At 40.1% G+C, this 22,118-nt stretch overlaps 1 protein-coding gene across 1 annotated transcript in view; it reads right to left on the bottom strand.

Annotated features, from left to right (window-relative positions):
- The window catches only part of LOC132397542 (kielin/chordin-like protein), a gene marked incomplete at its 5' end in the record, with an annotated part of 349,645 nt that overhangs the window by 28,132 nt on the left and 299,395 nt on the right, over positions 1-22,118 (bottom strand). Inside the window, 7 exons of the mRNA XM_059976368.1 lie at positions 1,105-1,248; positions 5,381-5,463; positions 6,459-6,884; positions 10,014-10,119; positions 14,908-14,990; positions 19,331-19,424; positions 20,117-20,199. Of these exons, the coding sequence (XP_059832351.1) occupies positions 1,105-1,248; positions 5,381-5,463; positions 6,459-6,884; positions 10,014-10,119; positions 14,908-14,990; positions 19,331-19,424; positions 20,117-20,199 (1,019 nt within the window). The remainder of the gene's footprint in view (positions 1-1,104; positions 1,249-5,380; positions 5,464-6,458; positions 6,885-10,013; positions 10,120-14,907; positions 14,991-19,330; positions 19,425-20,116; positions 20,200-22,118) is intronic.

Raw genomic sequence — 22,118 nt, forward strand, 5'->3', positions numbered from 1 at the left:
GGTAGGGTAGGGAGTCAAAATTGATTTTTCCAAGGGTAGAAATGCCAAATGCTGCAAGACATGAATTTAAGGTGAGAGGAGGAAGTTTTTTTTTAATATATAAGCAGAGTAAAAGGTGCCTGGAATACTCCGCCAGGGGTGGTGGTGGAAGTAAACAGAATAGTAACACTTAAGAGGCTTTTAGATAGACAATTGAATATAAAGGAAATATAGGGATATGGACCATGTGCAGGAAGAAGGGATTTAGTTTAGTTTGGCATCATTTTTGGCATAGACATCTGGGGCCAAAGGACCTGTTCATGAGGTCTACTGTTCTCTAATCTATGTTTCTAGGAGAGAATGAGATCTTTAAAAAATTCTACAGATGTACCGTGGAGAGCATACTGATTGACTGTGTCACCATCTGCAGTCAGGGGGTGGGGGCTACTGAATAGGATGAAGTAAGCAGGAGAGAGTTGTAAACCTAGTCAGCTCCATCATGAGCACTAGTCTCCCCGCATCCAGGATACCTTCAAGGAGTCATGCCTCAAAAAGGCAGCATCCATTTCATGCCTTGCTCTCATTGCTACCATCGGGGAGGAGGCGCACACTTAACAAACCAGGAACAGCTTTTCCCCCCTCTGCCATCCAATTTCTGAATGTACATTGAACCCATGAACACTACTTCACTACTTTTTTTTTATTTCTATTTTTGCACTCCTTATTTATTTTAACATATTACACATACACATACAGTAATTCAATTTTTTCTCGATTATGTATTGCATTGTACTGCTGCTACAAGTCAACAAATTTTCTGACACATGCCAGTGATATTAACATGATTCGGATTCTAATTTGACTAGCTGACGAATCAGGGGCGATCTAAGTCAATAGTAAAACTGGTTAAAAGGACTGAATGTCTTATCTCTATGTTCATATTTTTCAAGGAGAGACTGCTCAGCAAGAAACTTGCCCACTTTCGTCATGGGGCAACAGTCATCACTGCTGCCATTTCTGATGTGAACTGCGGGTGGAAGTTGCTGACTCTGAATCACACTGATTATAGGAGTAGGTTGGAAAGTCATTTTTTCCAAGTTCCTTGGGAAAGGTCACCCAACTCACCTCATGTACTTGATCCTGGTGCACACACCAGCCTAAATCAACACAAACTGGGCAACATTGGTTATCGGGAGTTTTCTGCTGCATTAAGTCGCACAGCAAGTGTGGACATTGTCCCTTCTGTGACTTGCAAAAAATTGTGCCTTTCTGTAAATAAAAAAATACAGTAATAGTTGAAATGATAAACATTTTTGTCGTGTTCAATTTAGAGCCCAAAGTATAGAACAGTTAGTCATCCGTCATAATCCCCATCACAATGCAAAAGAGTTTTGCTGCAGAGTCCGCTTGCTGCCTTTAGGTGGGACTGTAACATTAGAAACACACGATCTTTCCCTGCGGTTTCACCAGTTCCTCATACATTTTATTTCCAGTAACTAGGTTCCTTTCTCTCTTCCATTTCCTTTAGTCACCTTGTTCATTACTTACTTCATTTCAACTCCAGTTGAAACTGTCAGCTTGCAGTCCTTCAGCTCCTCATTCAAGTGTTCCACTGATCTTTTATTAAGTTTTTCACCTAAGTTTTCCACATACCTCTACTCTTTCAAAGTTACCTCAATCATCTTTGTGATCTACACTGATTTCCAATTTTTAAATATCTTTTAGGTTTCCCCTCCAATTGTCAGCCACCTTGATCTGTCCTACAAATATACTGCTGTCAGAAGTCTCCTCTGACAGGCTGTCTACCTCCCTTGATGTTGACCAAGTGCCTTTCATGGTCTTCTCTGTAAGCTCTGGCACTCCATTCCCAAATTTCCTTTCGTGTCCATCTTCTCTTTTCAGTCTTTCACTAATTAAAGTTTTGTTATGGCTCTCACTTCAACATTCAAATTCTATCACATTTTTGAAATGTTTGGGACATTCCTTCAGAGCTTAGTCTTTATGGAAATCAACCAGTTGTGCCAGATGGCACTGAACACAAGTTATCCAGCTTTAATCTCCAACATATACTGAGTTATTTGTTCCCAAACAACCACCTTCTGCACTAACAAAAACTTATGACGAGCAGGAAGGCAGGCAAAGTATCTCGGTCTTTATGGACTTTTGCAGGCTCAGAGTCCAATTTAGCATCATTCTCAAAGTCCAGCCCTCAGCTAATGCAAACTGAAAAAACCCTGCGTCAGAGTGCAGAGAGTTAATTGAAGTTCTCCTTCAGCACACTAATCACTGAATAGATCGGACACAGTTCTATGTGCAATTAATTTTAAAAAATCCCCATTTAGCCCTATCTGTAGCAACGATTCCCATTTCAGAATATGTTCTATTTGCCATGTTTACTAGCCAGTAAGATCACATTGTTAGAGTGGACAGTGATGTTTGTGTGAAAAACAAAATGGGAGAAGGAAGGAGGGATAATTCTATCTGAGGAAGAATGGACAATAATATGGAGGTATCAATGGAAGTGTACCAGTTCACAGAAATGGAGGGGGTTTGGATGGAAAAACTTGATAAGATACTTTATTACACCCTCTCAGAAATCCCATTATGATAGTAACCTCCCTGTTTGCTGGAGAAATTGTAGAAATCAAAATGCAAATCATTATCATATTTTTTGGCACTGCCCTGTTATCAAAAACTATTGGAGGGGGATACACAATGCCCTACAAGACATCTTTAAATATGAAATACCCTTAGAGAGGAAGACCATATATTTTGGATATATACCTCAAGAATGGTTGAAAAGAGATAAATATTTAAAGAATATACTGTTGGTGGCTGGTAAAAAGACTCTTACTAGGAAATGGTTATCACAGGAGAGCCCAACTTTAAATACATGGATGGAAATTACAATGGACATTTACAAAATGGAGAAGATAACAACATCTGTTGATCATAAGCTAGAATACTTTGATTCATACTGGGAAAAATGGTTTAACTACATAATGCCTCAAAGGCCTGATTTTATTCTCACAAATCACTGAATATGTTGTAAAAAAAAAGATCACTCCCTACTTGTACATAGTTTTTTCCTTTTGCTTGTTTTTTCTTTCTGCTCTTTTCTATAAGTGTCTACCTCAGATAAATACTTTGTGGACATTTGTGACATATATGATTATATGATATATATGTACAATGTCTGAAATACATCTTATGGAAATGTTTGTTTGATGATGAACTTCAATAAAAAAATAAATTACAAAAAAAGAAAAATTGAGAAATGCTCCACAACAGAATTGATTGTTAGTGTGGGGTAAGAAATCTAATTCAGAGATATCAAAGTTAAGCTTCTGGTCATATGCACAAGTATACATGTATATATACAATAGGGTCTTTTAAGAGACTCTTAGATAGCTACATGGAGCTTAGAAAAATAGATGTCTTTGCAGTAGGGAAATTCTGGGCAGTCTCTAAAGTAGGTTACGTGGTCAGCACAACATCGTGGGCCGAAGGGCTTGTAACGTGCTGTAGATTTCTATGTTTTTATGCACAAGGGTGACGATAAACCTACTTGCAGTACCACCACAGTTACATAACATCATATAAGCAACATTCACAAGAAAATCCCAAATTAAGCATGAATTAAACACATTTTAATGCAATAAAACACAATAGTAACAAAAACTATCGAAGTTCATTTTAATGCAAAATGGTTATGAAAACTGTTTGTCATACAGGATACATAGACGATGTTTATAAAGGCCTAACCCAACCCGCACCCCCAATTCTGTGGGTTGAACAGAAATCAATCTTATCCAGAAATATAATAGGGAAAGTGATTCTCAGGTGCTGGATAAAAGCCTTGGGCCATAGTGTATTAGGAAGAAGTTATTCAATTGTTTGAAGCAGTGCGCATGTGGCAGATTTTATTCAAGATCTTACCCTCAGTCACATATTGTTTAATGAAGTTTAGGTTTTCTGATACTTATTGCCGGTTTCTTTTTCGAGTGAGCAGCATGTCAGTCTTAGAGATGCCATATGGAATGTGCTTTACTGGTCAATCTGTGTGGAGTCCTTAGGGAGGACCCAACTAAGCTTTACAATCACAAACAGACAACCCATCCACAGTTGCTGTTTGGGCTGAAGTGGGTAGAATTGATTGTTGTTTAAGGTATCACAGGTGGGAAATGCACTCCGGCAACAGTCAGATATATGCAACAATGTTGGCCTGGAAGATACTGTTAGATGCTTAAGAACACTGCTCAGAATCCTGTGCTATATTGTACACTCCCTCAGGTCAAGTAGCTTGTGAGACTGAATTTATCACCGTGCCCTGAACAATCCTTTAAAACAAATCATTGGCCTATACTCTGTTGCAATAGTCAATATTGTGTACATAACATGGAATTTTGACTTTCCTGAAACCTGTTGGGATATCATTCTCTGCTTTTCTCATTTTGATCTATTTTGATTTCCAGATATAAATACACTTTTGGGAGATGAATTGTTGACAGCTGTTTCCTGCTGGTCAAGAAAAGTCTTCACAGCCAGTGGAGAAATGGATGGATACTACTGCGAGAAAGCTCAGAAACATTGAAAAGCATACAATCTGCTTCATCATAACTTTAAGCTATCCCAAAGTGTTTTGGAACCAGTAAAAATGGCTGAAATCTACATACTGTTGTTTTGTGAGCATACAAGGCAGTCCACAAGTTAGCCTGTCGTGTTTCTGGCAGTGATTAGCTGAAGAATCACGATTAGCTATAGACAAAAATCACTGATCTTTTATGTAACACATCATAATTGGTTTTGATAAAAAATATGGCAGGCTCTATTGCTGTCGGCATCCATGTCAGTCCAGATTAAACAATGGAAAATCAAATTCCTTGAAAAAGCGAACAATATTTTCATAAAGCTACGGCCAGAGAGAGATGGAGCATAGAAACAAGCCCTATGGCACAAGTGTTTGCCAGTCACCAACTGTATATTCACACTAATCCGGTGTTATCCCCTTTTTTCTCATCAACTCCCTCAGATTCTTCCATTCACCCATGCATTAAGGGGAATTAACGGTGGCCAATTAATCTACAAACCCACGTCATTTGGATATGGGAGGAAACCAGAGCAGACAGAGAGAACATATCCGCTCAAGACAGACAGCACTTGAGATCAAAGTTGAACCCAGAAGCCTGGTGCTGTGAAGCAGTGACTCTCTGGGTTGCACCACTGTAAGAGAACAGCATATTGTATCCATCAGTGTGGTTGACAGTGACATACATTAACTAACAACTGATTTATCATTGTTATTTAAAAGAAATTCATCCCTCCAGTTCAAACTGAAGGCACACTAAATTACTTTTAAAGGATGCAAATTCCAAAATGTATTTTTAACCATGTTACTAACCACACACAGGCATATAATACAAGGATCTTCTCTGGGAACAGTCTGCCCGTGGCTGAACACAAGCCCATCTTCATCTAGACAATCTAAGACAAACACAAATTACAGTAAATTCGATCATTAAAATTGAAAGGACAGTCTAGCACAATATGTTTTCAGATAGACAGATACCAAAGACAAGATTACCAAGGAGAACATGGTTTGATGTGTTTGGCATTATTCAAAGACAAAATGCAGAGGATATGGCATGTAAAGGATGGGCAATAGTGCAAATATGATTCTGAGAAAGAATATAAATATTACAGTCTCAGAGAGCGTCTGTACCCCTAAAGAACACAGTCATTCACACATCAGCTTCATCTCTGAAGCATCACATATTTCACATATCAGTGAACACTTTACCGATTTCTGTAACTTCAAGGCAATTGTAGTTATGACATTTGAAAAACAATCTATCACTTCTAGATTCTCTTGTGGTCCTACGTGACAAATACAATGTAGTCCTGAGACTTGGTGGTAGGCATTTTGTTAAAGCTGCGTGGATGCTCAGAGCAGGGCTTTTGTAAAAAGAAAGTCCTGTTTGCTTACGGTGTCCAGGGGTACAAAATGAAATCACCAATACCATGTTTCTATCAGCTGTTCAAAAATATATTATTGGAAATATGGATGATATATTGTATTAAGAGCATATAATATTATATTAAGAGCATGTGCGCTCTTAATTTCCTCCAAACACAGAGTATAACAGACTGAGCATTTAATACCTTCCCAGTAGCGTAGTTCTCATTCCCATAACCTTCCGGTAGCTCAAAGGCAAATTTCTCTCAAAGGACCCATTGAAACGATGATTCCCAGTAAGGTTTGGGCCTTGTGTTTGTTTTTTACAATGCTGCTTCAACACACAATGTTAGACCAGGATGGACTTCTACCCATAATTTAACGGAAAGAATGTAAAAGGCAATACAACTCTGCAGTCACCTCCAACTCCATTCTGCCTACTGCACTTGTGTAAGGTCACTCATGCTCTTGTTGACCATTCACTGCTTGCCACGGAACCATTGTGCTTTGCTCAAGTACTTACTCAAGTTTTCCTGGACCATCTCATCTTTAATTTTCTCAGAAGCCATTGAAGTGGTTTTGAATGTTTCTGATGGAGGAAGAATGGAGATCCCCCAGGGGGCACCATCTGAAATAATGCCCATTTTCTTAGCCATTGGTTGCTTGGTTGTGATAATTCTTTGACTCTTAGATGAAGTATTTAGTTCCTGTCTGAGCCGTCTCTTGATGCTCCAAGGTAAAATTTGATTCAGATTGTACTTTTTAGGCATTGCACTGCTTAAGAGAGACAAGGAGATCAACTCAGCTTTTGTGTCTGAGGTCGGTTGTTGAGCTTTTGCTCTCTGAGGGCTATGATAGAATTGTGTTGGTGCTGGCATCTCAGGGAGAGTATTGCCTGTGATCGGAGGATGTAAGCCCGAACTCTCAGTGGGAGGTGAAGCCATGGATTCTGGAAAAGCAAAAGGAAAATTTAGTTAGTAATTCCAGGCCAAGAATTAATCTACTGTTATTGACATGGTGGCATGGGATCCCTGAAAACTTGGCCGTGTGGATTCGGAATTCTCCTGTTCACAGAAGGTCGAGGGGGTAGTAATGGGCCATATTCTACCTGGAGGTCAGTGACCAGTTGTGTTCTGCAGGGATATGGTCTTGGTGCCCTGCTGTCTATGAATTTGGATGAGGAAGTGGAGAGTGGGTTAGTAAGAGTACAGATGATGAATGTTGGAGGTATTGTGGAGAGTGTGAAAGCTTGTTGTAGGTTTCAATGAGTTATAGACAGGATACAGAGTTGGGTGGAGAAGTGGCAGATGCAGTTCAATGCAGAAAAGTGTGAGATGATGCACTTTGGAAGGTCAAACTTGAAGATGAATCACAAGATTAATGAAAGGATTTGTAAAAAGGTTAAAGGTTTAGGCAAGCAGTGTGGAGGAACAGAGATATCAGTATCCATGTCCCCAGACCACTCGTTGCTGATAGGGTGGTGTAAAGTGTGCTGGCCTTCATCTGATAGGAGACTGAGTTCAAGGTAATGTTGAAGTTCTTAAAAACTCTGGTTAGACAACTCTTGGGAGTATTGTGTTCAGTACTGGTCACCTTATTACAGAAAGGATGTGGAGGCTTTAAAAAGGGTGCAAAGGAAATTTATCAAGGTGCTGCCTGGATTAAAGAACACGCCTCATGAGGAAAGGTTGAGTGCAGTAAGGCCTTCTTCTTTGGAGTGAAGGATCAGGAGAGCCAACTTACTGTAGGGGTGAAAGATTCTTTATTCAGATATACATTGTGGAATAGTCCCTTTGAACCGCACGACCCAGCAACCTCTGCATTAACTGTAACCTAACCACAGGACAATTCACAAAGACCAATTAACCTACTAACCAGTATGTCTCCAGACTGTGTGAAGAAACCAGAGCACCTGGAGAAAACAATGCATATCACAGGGATGACATACAAACTCTTTACAGAGGATGCCTGGATTGATCTCCAAACTCCTACAGTCCGAGCTGTAATAGCATTCTGCTAACTGCCACGCCACTGTGGTGTCACAATTATGAGAGGCATCCAGCACCTTTCTTCCAGGGTGGCAATAGCCAAAATCAGAGGTTATTCATTTAAGTTCAAAGTAAATTTATTATCAAGGTACGTATATGTCACCATATACAACGCTGAAATTCATTTCCTTGCAGACATATACAATTAATCCAATAACCATAATGGAATCAATAAAATACCTTACCAACAGGGTGAAATAGAAGAAAATAATAATAAGAATAATAAATGAATAAGCAATAAATATCAAGACCATGAGATGAAAAGTGCTTGAAAGTGAGTCCATAGGTTGTGGGAACAGTTCAGTGATGGGGCAAGTGAAGTTATTCTCTCTGGTTCAGGAGTCTGATGGTTGAGCAGTAGTAACTGTTCCTTAACCTGGTGATGTGAGTCCTGAGGCTCCTGTACCTTCTACCTGATGGCAGCAATGAGAAGAATGCATGACCTGGGTGGTGGTGACTCTGATGATGGATGCCGTTTTCTAGCGACAATGCTCCACGTAGATGTGCTCAATGGTGGGGAGGGCCTTATCTGTGATGGACAGGGCCATAGTCACAACTTTTTTGCAGGATTTTACATTCAAGGCCATAGGTGTTTTCCTGTTATGCAGCCAGTCAATATACCCTAGCCAACACATCTACAGAAGTTACTCAAAATTATAGATGTCATGCTGAATCCTCGCAAACTCTTTGGTAAGTAAAGGCGTTGCTGTGGTTTTTTCATAATTGCACTTACATGTCAGGCCTAGGGTAGGTCTTCTGAAATGATAACACTGAGGAATTTAAAGTTGCTGACCCTCTCCACCTCTGATCCCTCGAGAAGAACTGGCTTATGGATCTCTGGCTTCCTCCTCCTGAAGTCAACAATCAGCTCCTTGGTGACATTGAGCAAGAGATTTGTTGTGGCACCACTTGACCAGATTTCCAATCTTCCTCCTACATGCTGATTCATTATCACCTTTGATTCAACCTACAACAGCAGTGTCATCAACAAACTTAAACATGGCATTGGACCTGTGCTTAGCCTCACAGCCATAAGAATAAAGAGAGTAGAGCAGGGGGCTAAGCACACAGCCCTGTAGTTAACCTCTGCTGATGGAAATTGTGGAGGGGATGTTGTGGCCAAACCAAGTGGGATCTGCAAGTGAAGAAATTGAGGATGCAATTGTTCAAGGAAGTATTGAGGTCAAGGTCTTGGAATTTATTGATTTTAAAGAAAGTATAGGGGAGATGTCAGACATTGCTATTTTTTAGACAGAGTTTTGGGTGTCTGGAATACACTCTCCAGTCTGGTGGTAGAGCCTAATGCGACAGGAACCCTTAAAATATTCTTTGATAGGTATGCAAATGTAAGGAAAACAGAGTGTTATGAACTGTGCAGGAGGAAAGAATTAGATTGATGGTCGAGTAGTTCATATAGGTCCACGCAATATCTCAGGCTCAAGCGCCAATACTGTGCTGTACTGTCCTATGACCTATGTTTTATAAATAGAATAACACCAAATGAAGTTCATTCAGCCCATTAAAATGATTCTACCCAATGATTTCTGCTCTTGAAGTACCTTACTCACTCTTGAATTATTGAATCCTTTCCTTTCCTTAGGATGGTACAGAGAACTAATGAATTAATAAGTATTCCACATCTTAGTTTTGATCCAGGCTCAGAATTTCCCCAGAGATACCCTTGCCTGTGTCAAGTAACCCTCTGAAAAATTTCATTAGCAAAAAATAACAAATACTCAACAGCATTTTGCTGGAACCTCACCATCAGGAAGAGCAACAAGGGACCTCTCAATATCTAATGCTTTATCCAACAATTTCAATACTCAGCATTTTTGTGTCTGATTCCACTTAGAATCTCAAATCACATCCCATCTCAAGATCTGAAAATTAATTATCAAGTAAAATATAAACAGACTTGTGGTCTATGTAACCTGATCTATGCAAGTTCTCAAATTCCACTAATTTCCATTAGAGAAGATGACAATTTTCAAAGCCAGTTCATACATGTTTCAAGTCAGGATGGTACTTACGATCTGGACATATAGGACAGCACGTGCCAATGACATGACGCAGAGGCTGTTCACACTCCAGTTCTGTGCAGCTGTCACCTTTCCAGTCACACTCCACGTTACCGTTCTGAGGTGAACAAAGAAGATTATAACAAAGCAACCTCAATACTAGTAGAGTACTCCAGCATCAGAAAAAAAGCAGCAGATTTTAATTGATATTCAAAGTAACTGGGAGACAAACTATTGAACCTTGAGTGCTTTTTCCAGAAGGATTTTTTTTTTTTAATTTACTAGATTTTAGTCCAAACCTATTCATTTCCAGATGGCAATATCACTAATTACAGATCCACAGAGCGAGGCATCACATTGGGATGTAGTGGCGTAGCGATCAAGTGACTGGGCAAGCTTCTAGAGGCTTGATCTATTGACAAACAGAGATGCAAAGTGCTGAATAGTGATTCAGAGGATGTACAAGTGTTAGTTATTGTTCCTTTTACCAAAATGCATTATCATACATTTTCCAACACTGTATTGCATCTGCTACTTTTTTGCTCATTCTTCCAATTTGTGCTGCTGCAAACACATTGCTCCTCAGCACTATCTACCACTCCACCTGTCTTTGTATCATCTGCCAACTTTGCCACAAAGCCATCAATTCCATTATCTAAATTACTGACAAAGAATGTGAAAAATCGCAGCGCTAATACTGACCCGAGGAACCCCAATGGTCACTGGCAGGCACCAGAAAAGTTCCCCGTTATTCCCACTCATTGACTTCTATCTGTCAGCCATTTCTCTATCTATGCCAGTATCTTCCCTGTTAAGTCATAAGATTTTATCTTGTTAAGCAGCCTCGTGTGTTGCGCCTTATCAAAGGCCTCCTGAAAATCGAAGTAAATGACATCCACTGCCTCTCCTTTGTCCACCCTGGTTGCTACTTCCTCAAAGAACTCTAACAGGTTAGTCAGGCAAGATTCCCCTTTACAGAAACTATACTGACTGACTTATTTTATCATTAGTATCCAAGTACCCTGAAATCTCATCCTTAACAAAGAACTCCAACACTTCCCCAACCATTGAGGTTAGGCTAACTGGCCTATAACTTCCTTTCTTTTGCCTTCTTCCCGTCTCAAAGGGTGGAGAGGCATTTGCAATTTTCCAGTCCTCCAGAACGATTCCAGAATCAAGTTATTCTTGAATGCTCACAACCAATACATCCGTTATATCTTCAGCAACCTCATTCAGAACTCTGGAATGTAGTCCATTTGGTCCAGGTGACTTATCCACCTCAAGATCTTTTGAGTTTGCCTAGCACTTTTTCCTTTGTAATAGCAACAGCACTCACTCCTGCTCCCTGACCGTCACAGACCTCTGGCACACTGTTAATGTCTTCCACAGTGAACACTGATGCAAAGTCTTTATAAAGTTCATCTACCCTTTCTCCATTCTCCATTACTACCTCACGAGCATCATTTTCTGGTGGTCTAATTTCAACTCTCAACTTTTTTTATATAACTGAAAATATCATTTGGTATCCTGTTTTATATTATCAGCTAGTTTGCCCTCATATTTTATCTTCTCCCTTCTTATGGCTTTTTTAGTTGCCTTTTGTTGGATTTTAAAAACTTCTCAATCAGCCAACTTAAAACTTATTTTTGCTACATTACATGCCCTTTCCTCGGTTTATGATGCAGTCCTTAACTTTCCTTGTCATCCACGGTTCCCACATGAGAACAACTTCTCTGCAACATATCTATCCTGCGTCTTATGAACTATTCCCAGAAAATCAGCCACTTCTGCTCTGCCAACATCCCATCAGTACCCCCTCCAATCCATCTGGGCAAGCCCCTCTCTCATGCTTCTGTAATTCTCTTTATTCCATTGTGATACTGATACATTTGACTTGTGCTTCTCCCTCTCAAATTGCAGTACAAATTCAATCATATTATAATCAATGATTCTTAAGGGTTTCTTCACCCTAAGCTCCCTAATAAAATTTGGATTATTACACAACACCCAATCTAACATGGCCTTTCACAGAGTAGGCTCAAGCACCAGCTGCTCTACAAATCTGTCTTGCAGGCATTCAAATTCCCTTTCTTGCGATCTGACACCAACCTAATCTTCCCAACCCCCTTGCATATTGAAATCCCTCATTACAAATGTGACATTGCCTTTATTACATATCCTTTCCAGCTCTGTTTGCAATCTCAACCCCACATGATGGCTACTATTTGGAAGCCTAAATATGATTCCCATTTTTTAAAAACCTTGCAGTTTCTTAACTCCATCCACAAAGATTCAACTTTCTCTGACCCTATGTCACCTCTTTCTAAAGTAGTATTTCCATCTCTTATCAACAGAGCCACACCACAGCTGATGTCTTCCTGTCTGTCCTTTTGATACAAAGTATATCCTTTGATCTTAAGCTCCCAACTATGGTTTTCTTTGAGCCACGACTCAGTGATGCCCACAATATCATACCAACCAGCCTCTAATTGTGCTGCGAGTTTGTTCGCCTTATTCCAAACACTACACATATTTAAATACAGAATCTTCAGTCCTGCATTCTTCGCCCTTTTGAATTTTGCCCCTGTGGTACAATTTAACTCTGCTCTGTCTGCCTTTGTACACAATCATTGGCTTGTCTTTCCTTAAGTTCATGATTCACCCGTCATCTACTTGTAAACCTGCTGGCTCATAGTGGTTCCCATTCCCCTGCTGTATTAGTTTAAACCACTCACAATAGCTCTAGCAAACCTGCCTGCAAGAATATTGGTCCCCCTTGGATTCAAGTGCAACTTGTCCCTTTTGTACAGGTCCCAGCTGCCCCAGAAGTGATCCCAATGATCCAAAAAAAGAAAAAAAAAACCTGCCCCCTACTCTAATTCTTCAGCCACGCATTTATCTGCCACCTTATTCTATTCCTATCCTCACTATTGCACGGCACAGGTAGAAATCCCAAGATTACTACCCTTGAGTTTCTTAACTTCCATCCTAACTCCCTGTATTCTGTTTTCAGGACCACCTCCCCTTTCCTACCCATGTCATTGGTACCAATATGTACCACAAGGTCTGGCTACTCACCCTCCCTTTTCAGGATATTGTGGACATGTTGAGAAATATCATGCATCTTGACACCTGGGAGGTGAATGACCATCCATGTTTCTTATTCGTGTCCACAGAATCGCCTATCTGTCGCCCTATCTAAAGAGTCCCCTATTACTGCTGCCATCCTTTTCAGTTCCCTTCCCTTCTGAGCCATAGGGATGTTTGAGGCATCCCACTTTCAGGGGTCAACACAAGAGGAAAGCATACAGTAAATGGCAGGATATGTTGCATTATTGATCTGAGAGTAACAGCTCCCCGAAAGCAGCAATTCAAGGGAATAGAGAGCTAATGAAGGCACAAGGCGACTTGTCTTCATCAACCAGGGTGCCAAGTACAGAAGCTGTCAACTCATGTAGCAGCTGCATAAAACTTCGATTAAGCCACTGTGCGGTTCTAGTCAGCACACGAAAGGAGGGATACAGAGGCTTTGGACAAGGGGCAGAAAAGGTTCATCAGGACATTACTTAGAGTGAAGAACAAAGTAAAAATGGCCAAACTTAGATTGCTTTCCCTGCACCACCAGAAGCTGAAGGATGACCTGCTGGAAGCATACAAAATTATGACAGGCATTAATAAGGTCAGATTTTTTATCCCTAGGAGTTAAGCACCTGGAGACATAGCTTTAAGTTGAGAGGAAGAAAGCTTGGAGTTTAGTGCCTCTCAGGGGAGGTGGTATATGCAGATATAAAAGCAACATTCAAGAGGCATTAGGATAGGCATACAGTATGGACAAATAGGGATTAGAGGGATACGGACAATGTGTAAGAAGGTGGGATTAGTTAGATCGGCAGTATGGTCTGCACAGATATGATGGCCCAAAGGGACTATGTTCTATCAAAAGCTAAAATAAAAAACAAGAAAATAGTGGAAATGTCCAGCAGGTCAGGAAATAACTGACAAAATAACTCTAGACTCACATTCAGCATTCATGATTACCTTGTGGATGAATGCAAGTAAAGTTGGAATGAAAAGGTTGCCACATCAAATCCACAGATCCTGTACAATTTATTCTACCACAGCAATTTAAAATCCCCATGGACAGCTCTGTGTAAACAGGCGTTAGATGGAAGCCTAAAGCAAAACTAAAATCATTTAATCCACTTAATTGAAATTATCTCCATGATTAATCCCATTGATCCAGCTATTCCATTTATGTTTAGTTAATTATTTTAGACAAAATTGATTTTCATAGGAAGCTTACAGCACAGGAGTCCTTTTGTCCCATCAAGCTCTTGCTGGCTCTGGATAAAAGTTCTCTAGAGACTCAGGAGATCAGAGAAGCTGGAATTGTGTTTGGTGTTCTCAGCGCTCTCCCTGTTGACCATTTTGTTTTAAACCAAATTAGCTCCCTCCTGAACGTCAAAATTAATTCCAACTACTATTGCATAAAGAAGGTTTTCCTCATTACTATGGCTCTTCTGCCAATTATCTTCATTCTAAATACATATTCCATCAATGTGAACAGTGTTTTCTGTACCAACTCTGTACATATCCTTCACGTTTGTAAAAATCACAAGCATTATTCACATGCATAACTGAAGTTCAAAATTCATTTTTCATATCTTCAATTTATTATGAAAGAACATAGATTCATTTTCTTGTGGGCATTCATAATAAATAAAAAGAACCTAACAATAATAATAATAAAGCAATAAACATCAAGACCATGAGATGAAATGGCCTTGAAAGTGAGCCTATAGGATGTGGGAACAAGTTCAGTGTTGAGGTGAGTGAAATTGTTTGAAGTTATCTCCTCAGTTGAAGACCCTGATGGACAGGGGTAATAATTATTCAGATCACCTACCGTACAAAGGCAGACAACACAAGGGTCTGCAGCTGAGATGTAATAACCCCCATCTTCCAGAATCTGACCATCGTACAGACACACTACGGAAAATGTGCAAATACGCAGGTTAGAAAAATAGCAGTTTCATTTAATAACTAAGATACACACTGTATACTAGATTATAATGTGCACAAACATCAGTTCATAGTAATTAAATTACACTTAGACAATAACACAAAGTTTAAAAAATGATCAGGCAGCCAGAAGCAATACAAGAGAGAACTGCACCAAGTTCTATTTATATAGCACTTATTTTAGCAAAATGTATCTATACGACACATTTTGGCAGGGAGCAATAAGAAGAGACAATCATGCAGTTGATCAAATGTTCCATTGCTGAGCAATTCTTAAGAAGTACCTTAAAGGGGAAAGAGAAAGAAGTTGCAAAGCTCGTGGGTTGGGGACAGTCGGTGGGAGGGAATACAGAGACATGGCTTGAAAATTCACAACATGGCTGACAATGGGGAGATAATAAAGTACCAAGATGTCTATTACAACAGAATTAGCAAAGTGCAGGATGTAGGAGTTTTACAAAGATTCAAGTGGCAGATAATTTCTAAAATATCGGTCTTGATTAAGCATCAATCCATTTTATGTTTAAGTAAAGCAGGCTCTGGAGAAGAGTCTGCTGCCTGGGAAAAGGCTCCGAAGCATTCGGGCTCTCACAGCCAGACTATGTAACAGTTTTTTCTCCCAAGCTATCAGACTCCTCAATACCCGAAGCCTGGACTGACACCTTGCCCTAATGTCCTGTTTATTATTTATTGTAAAGCCTGCACTGTTTTTGTGCACTTTATGTAGTCCTGTGTAGGTCTGTAGTCTAGTGTAGCTTTCTCTGTTTTTTTTTTATGTAGTTCAGTCTAGTTTTTGTACTGTGTCATGTAACACCATGGTCCTGAAAAACATTGTCTCATTTTTACTGTGTACTGTACCAGCAGTTATGGTCGAAAAGACAATAAAGTGACTTGACTGGACTTGATATTCAGAGTGGACTATAAACCGATATATGCTCTGTGGAGGCCATCTTAATAGCAATGCTTATTACCTTTGTGGAGCAATATTCCTGTCTGGTACAGGAGGCCAAAGATTAAGAGTGGCATGGGCCAGGCTTAAAGTAATGTATATTACTTGTCTGGCTTTTGCAGACTGTTACAATATATTTGACTGTTTATGTTTTTTTTAAAATTTAAAGTTTATTCACAAAGATCTTGAGTATTTCAAATGCGTAAGAAGGCAGTGGTCTTAAATATGACCACAGGTCTGTTAATAAGCAGTAAGTGTAAAGAAGACATGGTGAGGATTGTAATTCCAGTTAGAAGTGGTTGGGACTAAGTGTTCGGAATGATCATTTCTGGCACAGGCCTGTTCAATCCCTGATAAAAGGATGGCCTAACCAACAGTTGGCACATCACATTCTTAAACCATTTCTTGATATCAACACTAATTAATTGCCATCTTTGAAGCTTTTAGAATGAAAACCTCACTTTAACATAAGTTGACCACATTAGCAATCACCAGATGAACTTGAAGTATCAAGAATTTTGAAAGTGAAAATTCAGACTAGTCATCAAACTCAACCAGACTTACAAAGAATCGATACCAAAACATTAATTCTGATCATTATGTTTCTGAACTGTATGACACACAATACCATAGTGGAGTCAATCATTTTATCAAAATATTTCTCACGGGAGATGGGGAGAAAAGTCCTTGCCAGAACTGAGGCAACGCAGCTGCACCTCCATCGGGCTCACTAATGAAGGAGTGAACGAGACTTGCAGTATTCTACATTACCAAAGTCCAACAGGATTTTGCAATCACAATGTTAATGTCCAAGACAATTACTTGCACTGTGCTCCATCCAATGGTACACAAGTCCAGGAGACAATGCAACAACAGTACATAATAAATGTAGTTCCATCGCTATTGAGAGCTATTGATGGAATAGTCCTGCAGTACCTGTTGGGTTTTTTTCAAAAATACAATCACAGTGACTTATGATCATGAAAAAAGGCATACAAGATGTGTAAATACACCTTCGATTGGACTTGGAGTGGTCTCTGCGTCCGAGACTGCCGCTATCTTACTGGTCTCCATATTCAAAAGATCATTGTTCAGAATTTCTACAATTTTCAACATGATACCACCAGATGACACATCTTCCTCTATCCATTAAAAGAAACCATTCCTTTAGGGTCAGATTCGTTCTTCCAACTCCAACTAAACCCATTCTTTTTCATGACATCTTCCTGTACAACCATCAGAGAATGCAATGCCAGCCCTTTTCCTTCTCCCCTTTCTACCACTCACAGAATATATGCAATGACCAGCTGAACCAGCTGTTTGTGCGTAGACCATAGAGTATTCCTTACAATTGCAGCATACTACATTCTATACAGTATGTACTATAGAGCTTCCCTAGTATCATGGAAACCAGAAGCAGATACTGTATGTGACCAGATTGCGGAACAGTGCTGTTCAGCCTATGAGAAAGAATCCAAGCCTGAAGTTACCTGTCCTTTTTAATAATGCATCCCAATTCCATCCTGCCCTTGTTGTTTCCTATTCCAACAATGCTCAATACAAGCTTATCATTGAAGTTTTTGGATCAGATGATCAGCTGTTACAAACTTTTCTCGGGCATTTTCAGCATTTGAAGTCTTTCTTTTTAACTGCTCTGCTTTTCTAAAATTTTACATTTCACCCTTCACTCCCGAATTACACCTTACAGTCACATCTTTTCTTATTCACTTGTCTTCATCATTTAGTTCCAGTTGGCTCCACTGCCAGTAAGGACTTTGAATCTTATTTATTTATTAACATACAGAGCAGACTAGGTCCTTCCTGCGCTTTGAGCCACAGGACCCAGCAATTTCCTGATTTAATTCTAGCCTAATCATGGGACAACTTGCAATGACAAATTAACCTACCAACTGGTAGGTCTTTGGACTGTGAGAGGAAACCGGAGCACCTGGAGGAAACCCACATGGTCATGGGGAGAACGTAAGAACTTTTTATGGGTAGTGGTAGGAATTGAACTCGCTCACCGGTACTGTAAAGTGTCGTGCCCACCACTACATTACTGTGCTGTCCCCGTACCTCACCCTATCTCCGACTTCCTCTTCTACAGGAGGCGCAGAGTAGATAAAAGAGAACTTTTCTGGTTGGCTGTTACTGAGTAGTGGTGTCTGCACAGGACTGTGCTTAGGTCTTTTCTTTTCATGTTTTGTCAATAATTTGGACAACATAATTGTTGGCTTTGTGGCCAAGTCAGTAGACAACATAAAGATAGATGGAGAAGCAGGTGGAATGAGGAAGCATGGAGTTTGCAGAAAGACGAGGACATATTAGGAGAATAGGAAAAGAAGTGGCAGATGGAAAACAGGTGTGGAGATGTGAATAGTCATGCACTTTGGTAGATGGAATAAAGGTATAGACTATTTTATAAATAAGGAACAAATTCATAAATCTGATGGGAGTCTGAATGCAAGATTCCCTCGAGGTTAACTTGCAGATTGAATCAGTGGTAAGGAAGGCAAATTCAATTTTAGCTTCATTTTGAGAGGACCAGAATATAAAAGCAGGGATGTAATTCTTGGGATTTATAAGGCATTGGTCAGACTGCATTTGGATCATTGTGAGCAGTTCTGGGCTCCATACCCAAGAAGGAATGTGCTGGCATTAGAGAGGGTCCAGAGGAATTCCGTGAGGATGATCTCAGGAATGAATGGGTTAACATATGAAGAATGTTTGATGGCTCTGAGCCTGGTAGCCATTGGGAGCTCAGAAGAACGAAGGGGATCATATTGAAACATACTGAATATTGAAAGGCCTAGAATGAGTGGACAAGGAGAGGATGTTTCCACTGTTAGAAGAGTCTAGGACTAGAGTGCATAGCCTCAGAGTACATCCTTTTAGAGACTGATGAGGAGGAATTTCTTTAGCCAGAGGGTGGTGAATCTGTGGAATTCTTTGCCACCGATGGCTGTGGAGGACAAATCTTTGGGTACATTTAAAGTGGAGGTTGATAGATTCTTGATTTGTAAGGGTGTTAGAGGTTACAGGGTGATGGCAGGAGAATGAGGTTGAGAGGGATAGTAAATCAGAAATGATGGAATAGTGAGGTAAAGTCAATCTGCTCTATCTTATGGTCAATGGTCTTTTGGTCACCCCACCCCTCTCTCCCACAATTCCTCGCAATGTAAATAACATTATTATCAATCTTACCCTAAAATCTTCCTAATTAAATGTTCCCAGATCTGAAAAGGAAGTCCACTGCTTTCAATCTTTAGTTTCTACTGGTGGAAGGAAAACACACGTGGACTTCACTGCTACTGGTTCCCCAGCTGGTGGATACAACACCAGCAGTGTTTAATCTTACCTGAGCATGTCGGGCAGCAGTCGCCTGGGACAGAATGGGGATGATCACAGGAAGGGGGCTCACACTCCTGAACTTCACAGCTTACTTCTCCCATCTGTTTAAGACAGTCAAGCAGAAATTGAGCAGTGGTGTTAGTGGAGGCGAAGCAGCCAGAGAAAGTGCAGGTGATGTGAGTAGCATGTGAGAGGGAGAGTAAAGGAAAGACTGAGAACAAGAGAAAAAGTGAGAGCAAATGAGAGTGAGGCAATTAACAGAAAAGAGTATTGTAATGAGGAACACGAGCAAAACCGATGAGTGACAAGGCATTACCAGACACAGAAAGATGGAAAGATCAGAGCAGATCTAAAAAATCATAAATGATGGAAAAACAACTTTCAAAAGCATCCTAATAGCTTCATTTTAAATAATTACTTTAAGTACAGATGCTAGCAATAATACTTCTAAAGCCAGCGTTTACTAATAGGTTATTTGGGACTAAATGTTGATTTGTACTGCATCTCCAGTTTAACATAAACACAAGTTATGTGTTAATAATACAAACTTTTCTTTTGTTCATTTAGCAAATAGTTACAGCACTGATCAATTGCAATCCAACATGAACATTCAGCCAGTTTCCTCTCACTGAGCTATTCTGCTCTGGCTGGTGTGCTTTCCCCACCTGTTCACCAGGTGTCCTGTTCCATCCCACCCTCCGAACCATCTTGATTTTTCCCTGCAGTAAACATCACTGCTTGTCCCTGGTCGTCTCATAGGAATCAGAGAACATCTTCTCAGAGTAGAACTTACTTGGCAGATGCAGTAGTGGCAGGGTCTGTTCTCAGGCTGAAACGTCTGGCCATTGGTGACCTTCCTCCCTTCATAGTTGCAGTCTGAAAGGGAAAGAGCACATGAATGTAAATGTGCCACAATAAGGACGAACTCAGTATCTGAACACTTCACTGTCTCATTTTCTGGCAAAACTATTCAGTTATACACAGGGGGTGAGGAATTGTTACACCACTTAGTTTGAGAATATTCCTCCAGCTCTTAGGGATACGATTTACTGAAGATGGAGATGGACAAACTACACTGAGACTTCCATCAAGCTTAGTGATGCATAAAATCAGGAGGGAATGCATCTCCCTTCATGTGAAATGGACTAATTAACTTCGCACCCCCATTTTGTTCATCTATATTCAGGAGAAAGTTAGGCTATTCCAAATACAAAGGTAAAATTCAACACTCAGAAACTCTGAACGCCAAAGCAAATCAAAGGGATGTGCCTAATGTATAAGCTGGACAGGGTTGAAAAGAAGATAGCAGGTGTTGAAGAAAGAATCCGGTCATTAGAGGCAGCAAGGAGGGCAGAAAGCAATAAAAGGGTTTAGGATGGAGCACTGGACACAGAGGAGAAGGTAGGTGTGTGAAGTTGGATCACAAGGTGTGGCTGGATGATCAACTTTCACTACTTTGTGCATGTTGATTAATATTTCTCAAGCTATGCTCCTTTGGGATGTGGTGTTGGATTGCTTTTACTGTCCAGTACTTTTCAACGATTCTGTTACTTTACCAATACTTAATCATGCCAGGGCCAGTGACATTTCTCTGAATGCAGTCATAGCCAATGCAGAATTATTCAGATTTCAGCAAAATTGATAGAAATGGAAAGCTGAACATATTAGAAATTTAAGATAACAATATTACACATCTGGTTCATCCCAAGCAGTTGGTAGAACACAGAACTCTGATTTCTGTCAATTGGGTTGCCAGATGCAGTCACACCATGACACAGGAAAAAGAACAGGCATTATTCCTGGAGACATCTTCTGTTTTCACCTAAAAAAGGCATGTAGTTGATTACAGTATACGCACAGCAGTATAACCTGGAGCTTTGGAAGGTATAACACATTTTCCAAGGACAGCATAGTCATTTAGTAGCTTACATTCTTAATCTGGGAACCCAGACATCGTTTCATGGATGCAGGGCTCAATTGCTAACAGAGGACTTGATCAGAACAGCATCATCATCAGCATATTTAATCATTCTCCCCATTCCCTGTTGGCATAAAGCAGTTCTATGGACAACTGACCTCTGATTGTGCATTCTCTCATTGGTTCCATACAATTCACCTTTTCCCTATTTATTAATCAATAACTGGAAAAAGTTAGATACAAAGAGGAGAAGTTTCATTGATGTGGGATAATATTGCTTTCTATCCATACTATCCTTTGGCCTCAAGAGTCACATACTTACAGATACTGATAGCAACATTTCAACAGTAAACCTGACTGTCTTCCTCAGGCACAGGGTAGACAAATGACAAGTCTCCCTAGAGATACCTCCTTGTATACCCTCTCAAGTGAGCAGGGCATTGGTGGGGCTTAATGCTCAATCCTGATTGGCTGCTACTGAATTGCCTATTCCTGAGTGGTTAGTTTGATTGGTTGATTTATTAGGCCAAACCCTGCATCAGGGAGTTGTGTACTCCACACTTCTATTACCATGCCAAAAATATATATATCGATGAGACTGGAAGGCCATTGAAGACCAGGATAGCAGAACGTAAGTGTGCCTTATAAAAACTTGAGAGCAGAGTGAAGTAGGATCAGTGAATACTTCTTATCATGCTCATGTAGACCAACGTTTGAGGAAACCAACATCCTTGGCAAGGAAGAGAATGCCTACAAGAGAAAGATTAGGGAGAATTAGGGTATCACTGGAGAAGGAGCATATGGGGATCAAAATGTATGTTTTAAGGAGTGTAGAGATAGTTGCAGTCTGCGTCCACGCATTTCTAAAAAGGGTTTG

Source organism: Hypanus sabinus, chromosome 7 (genome assembly GCF_030144855.1).
Source record: "Hypanus sabinus isolate sHypSab1 chromosome 7, sHypSab1.hap1, whole genome shotgun sequence".
NCBI classification, from domain to species: Eukaryota; Metazoa; Chordata; class Chondrichthyes; order Myliobatiformes; family Dasyatidae; genus Hypanus; species Hypanus sabinus.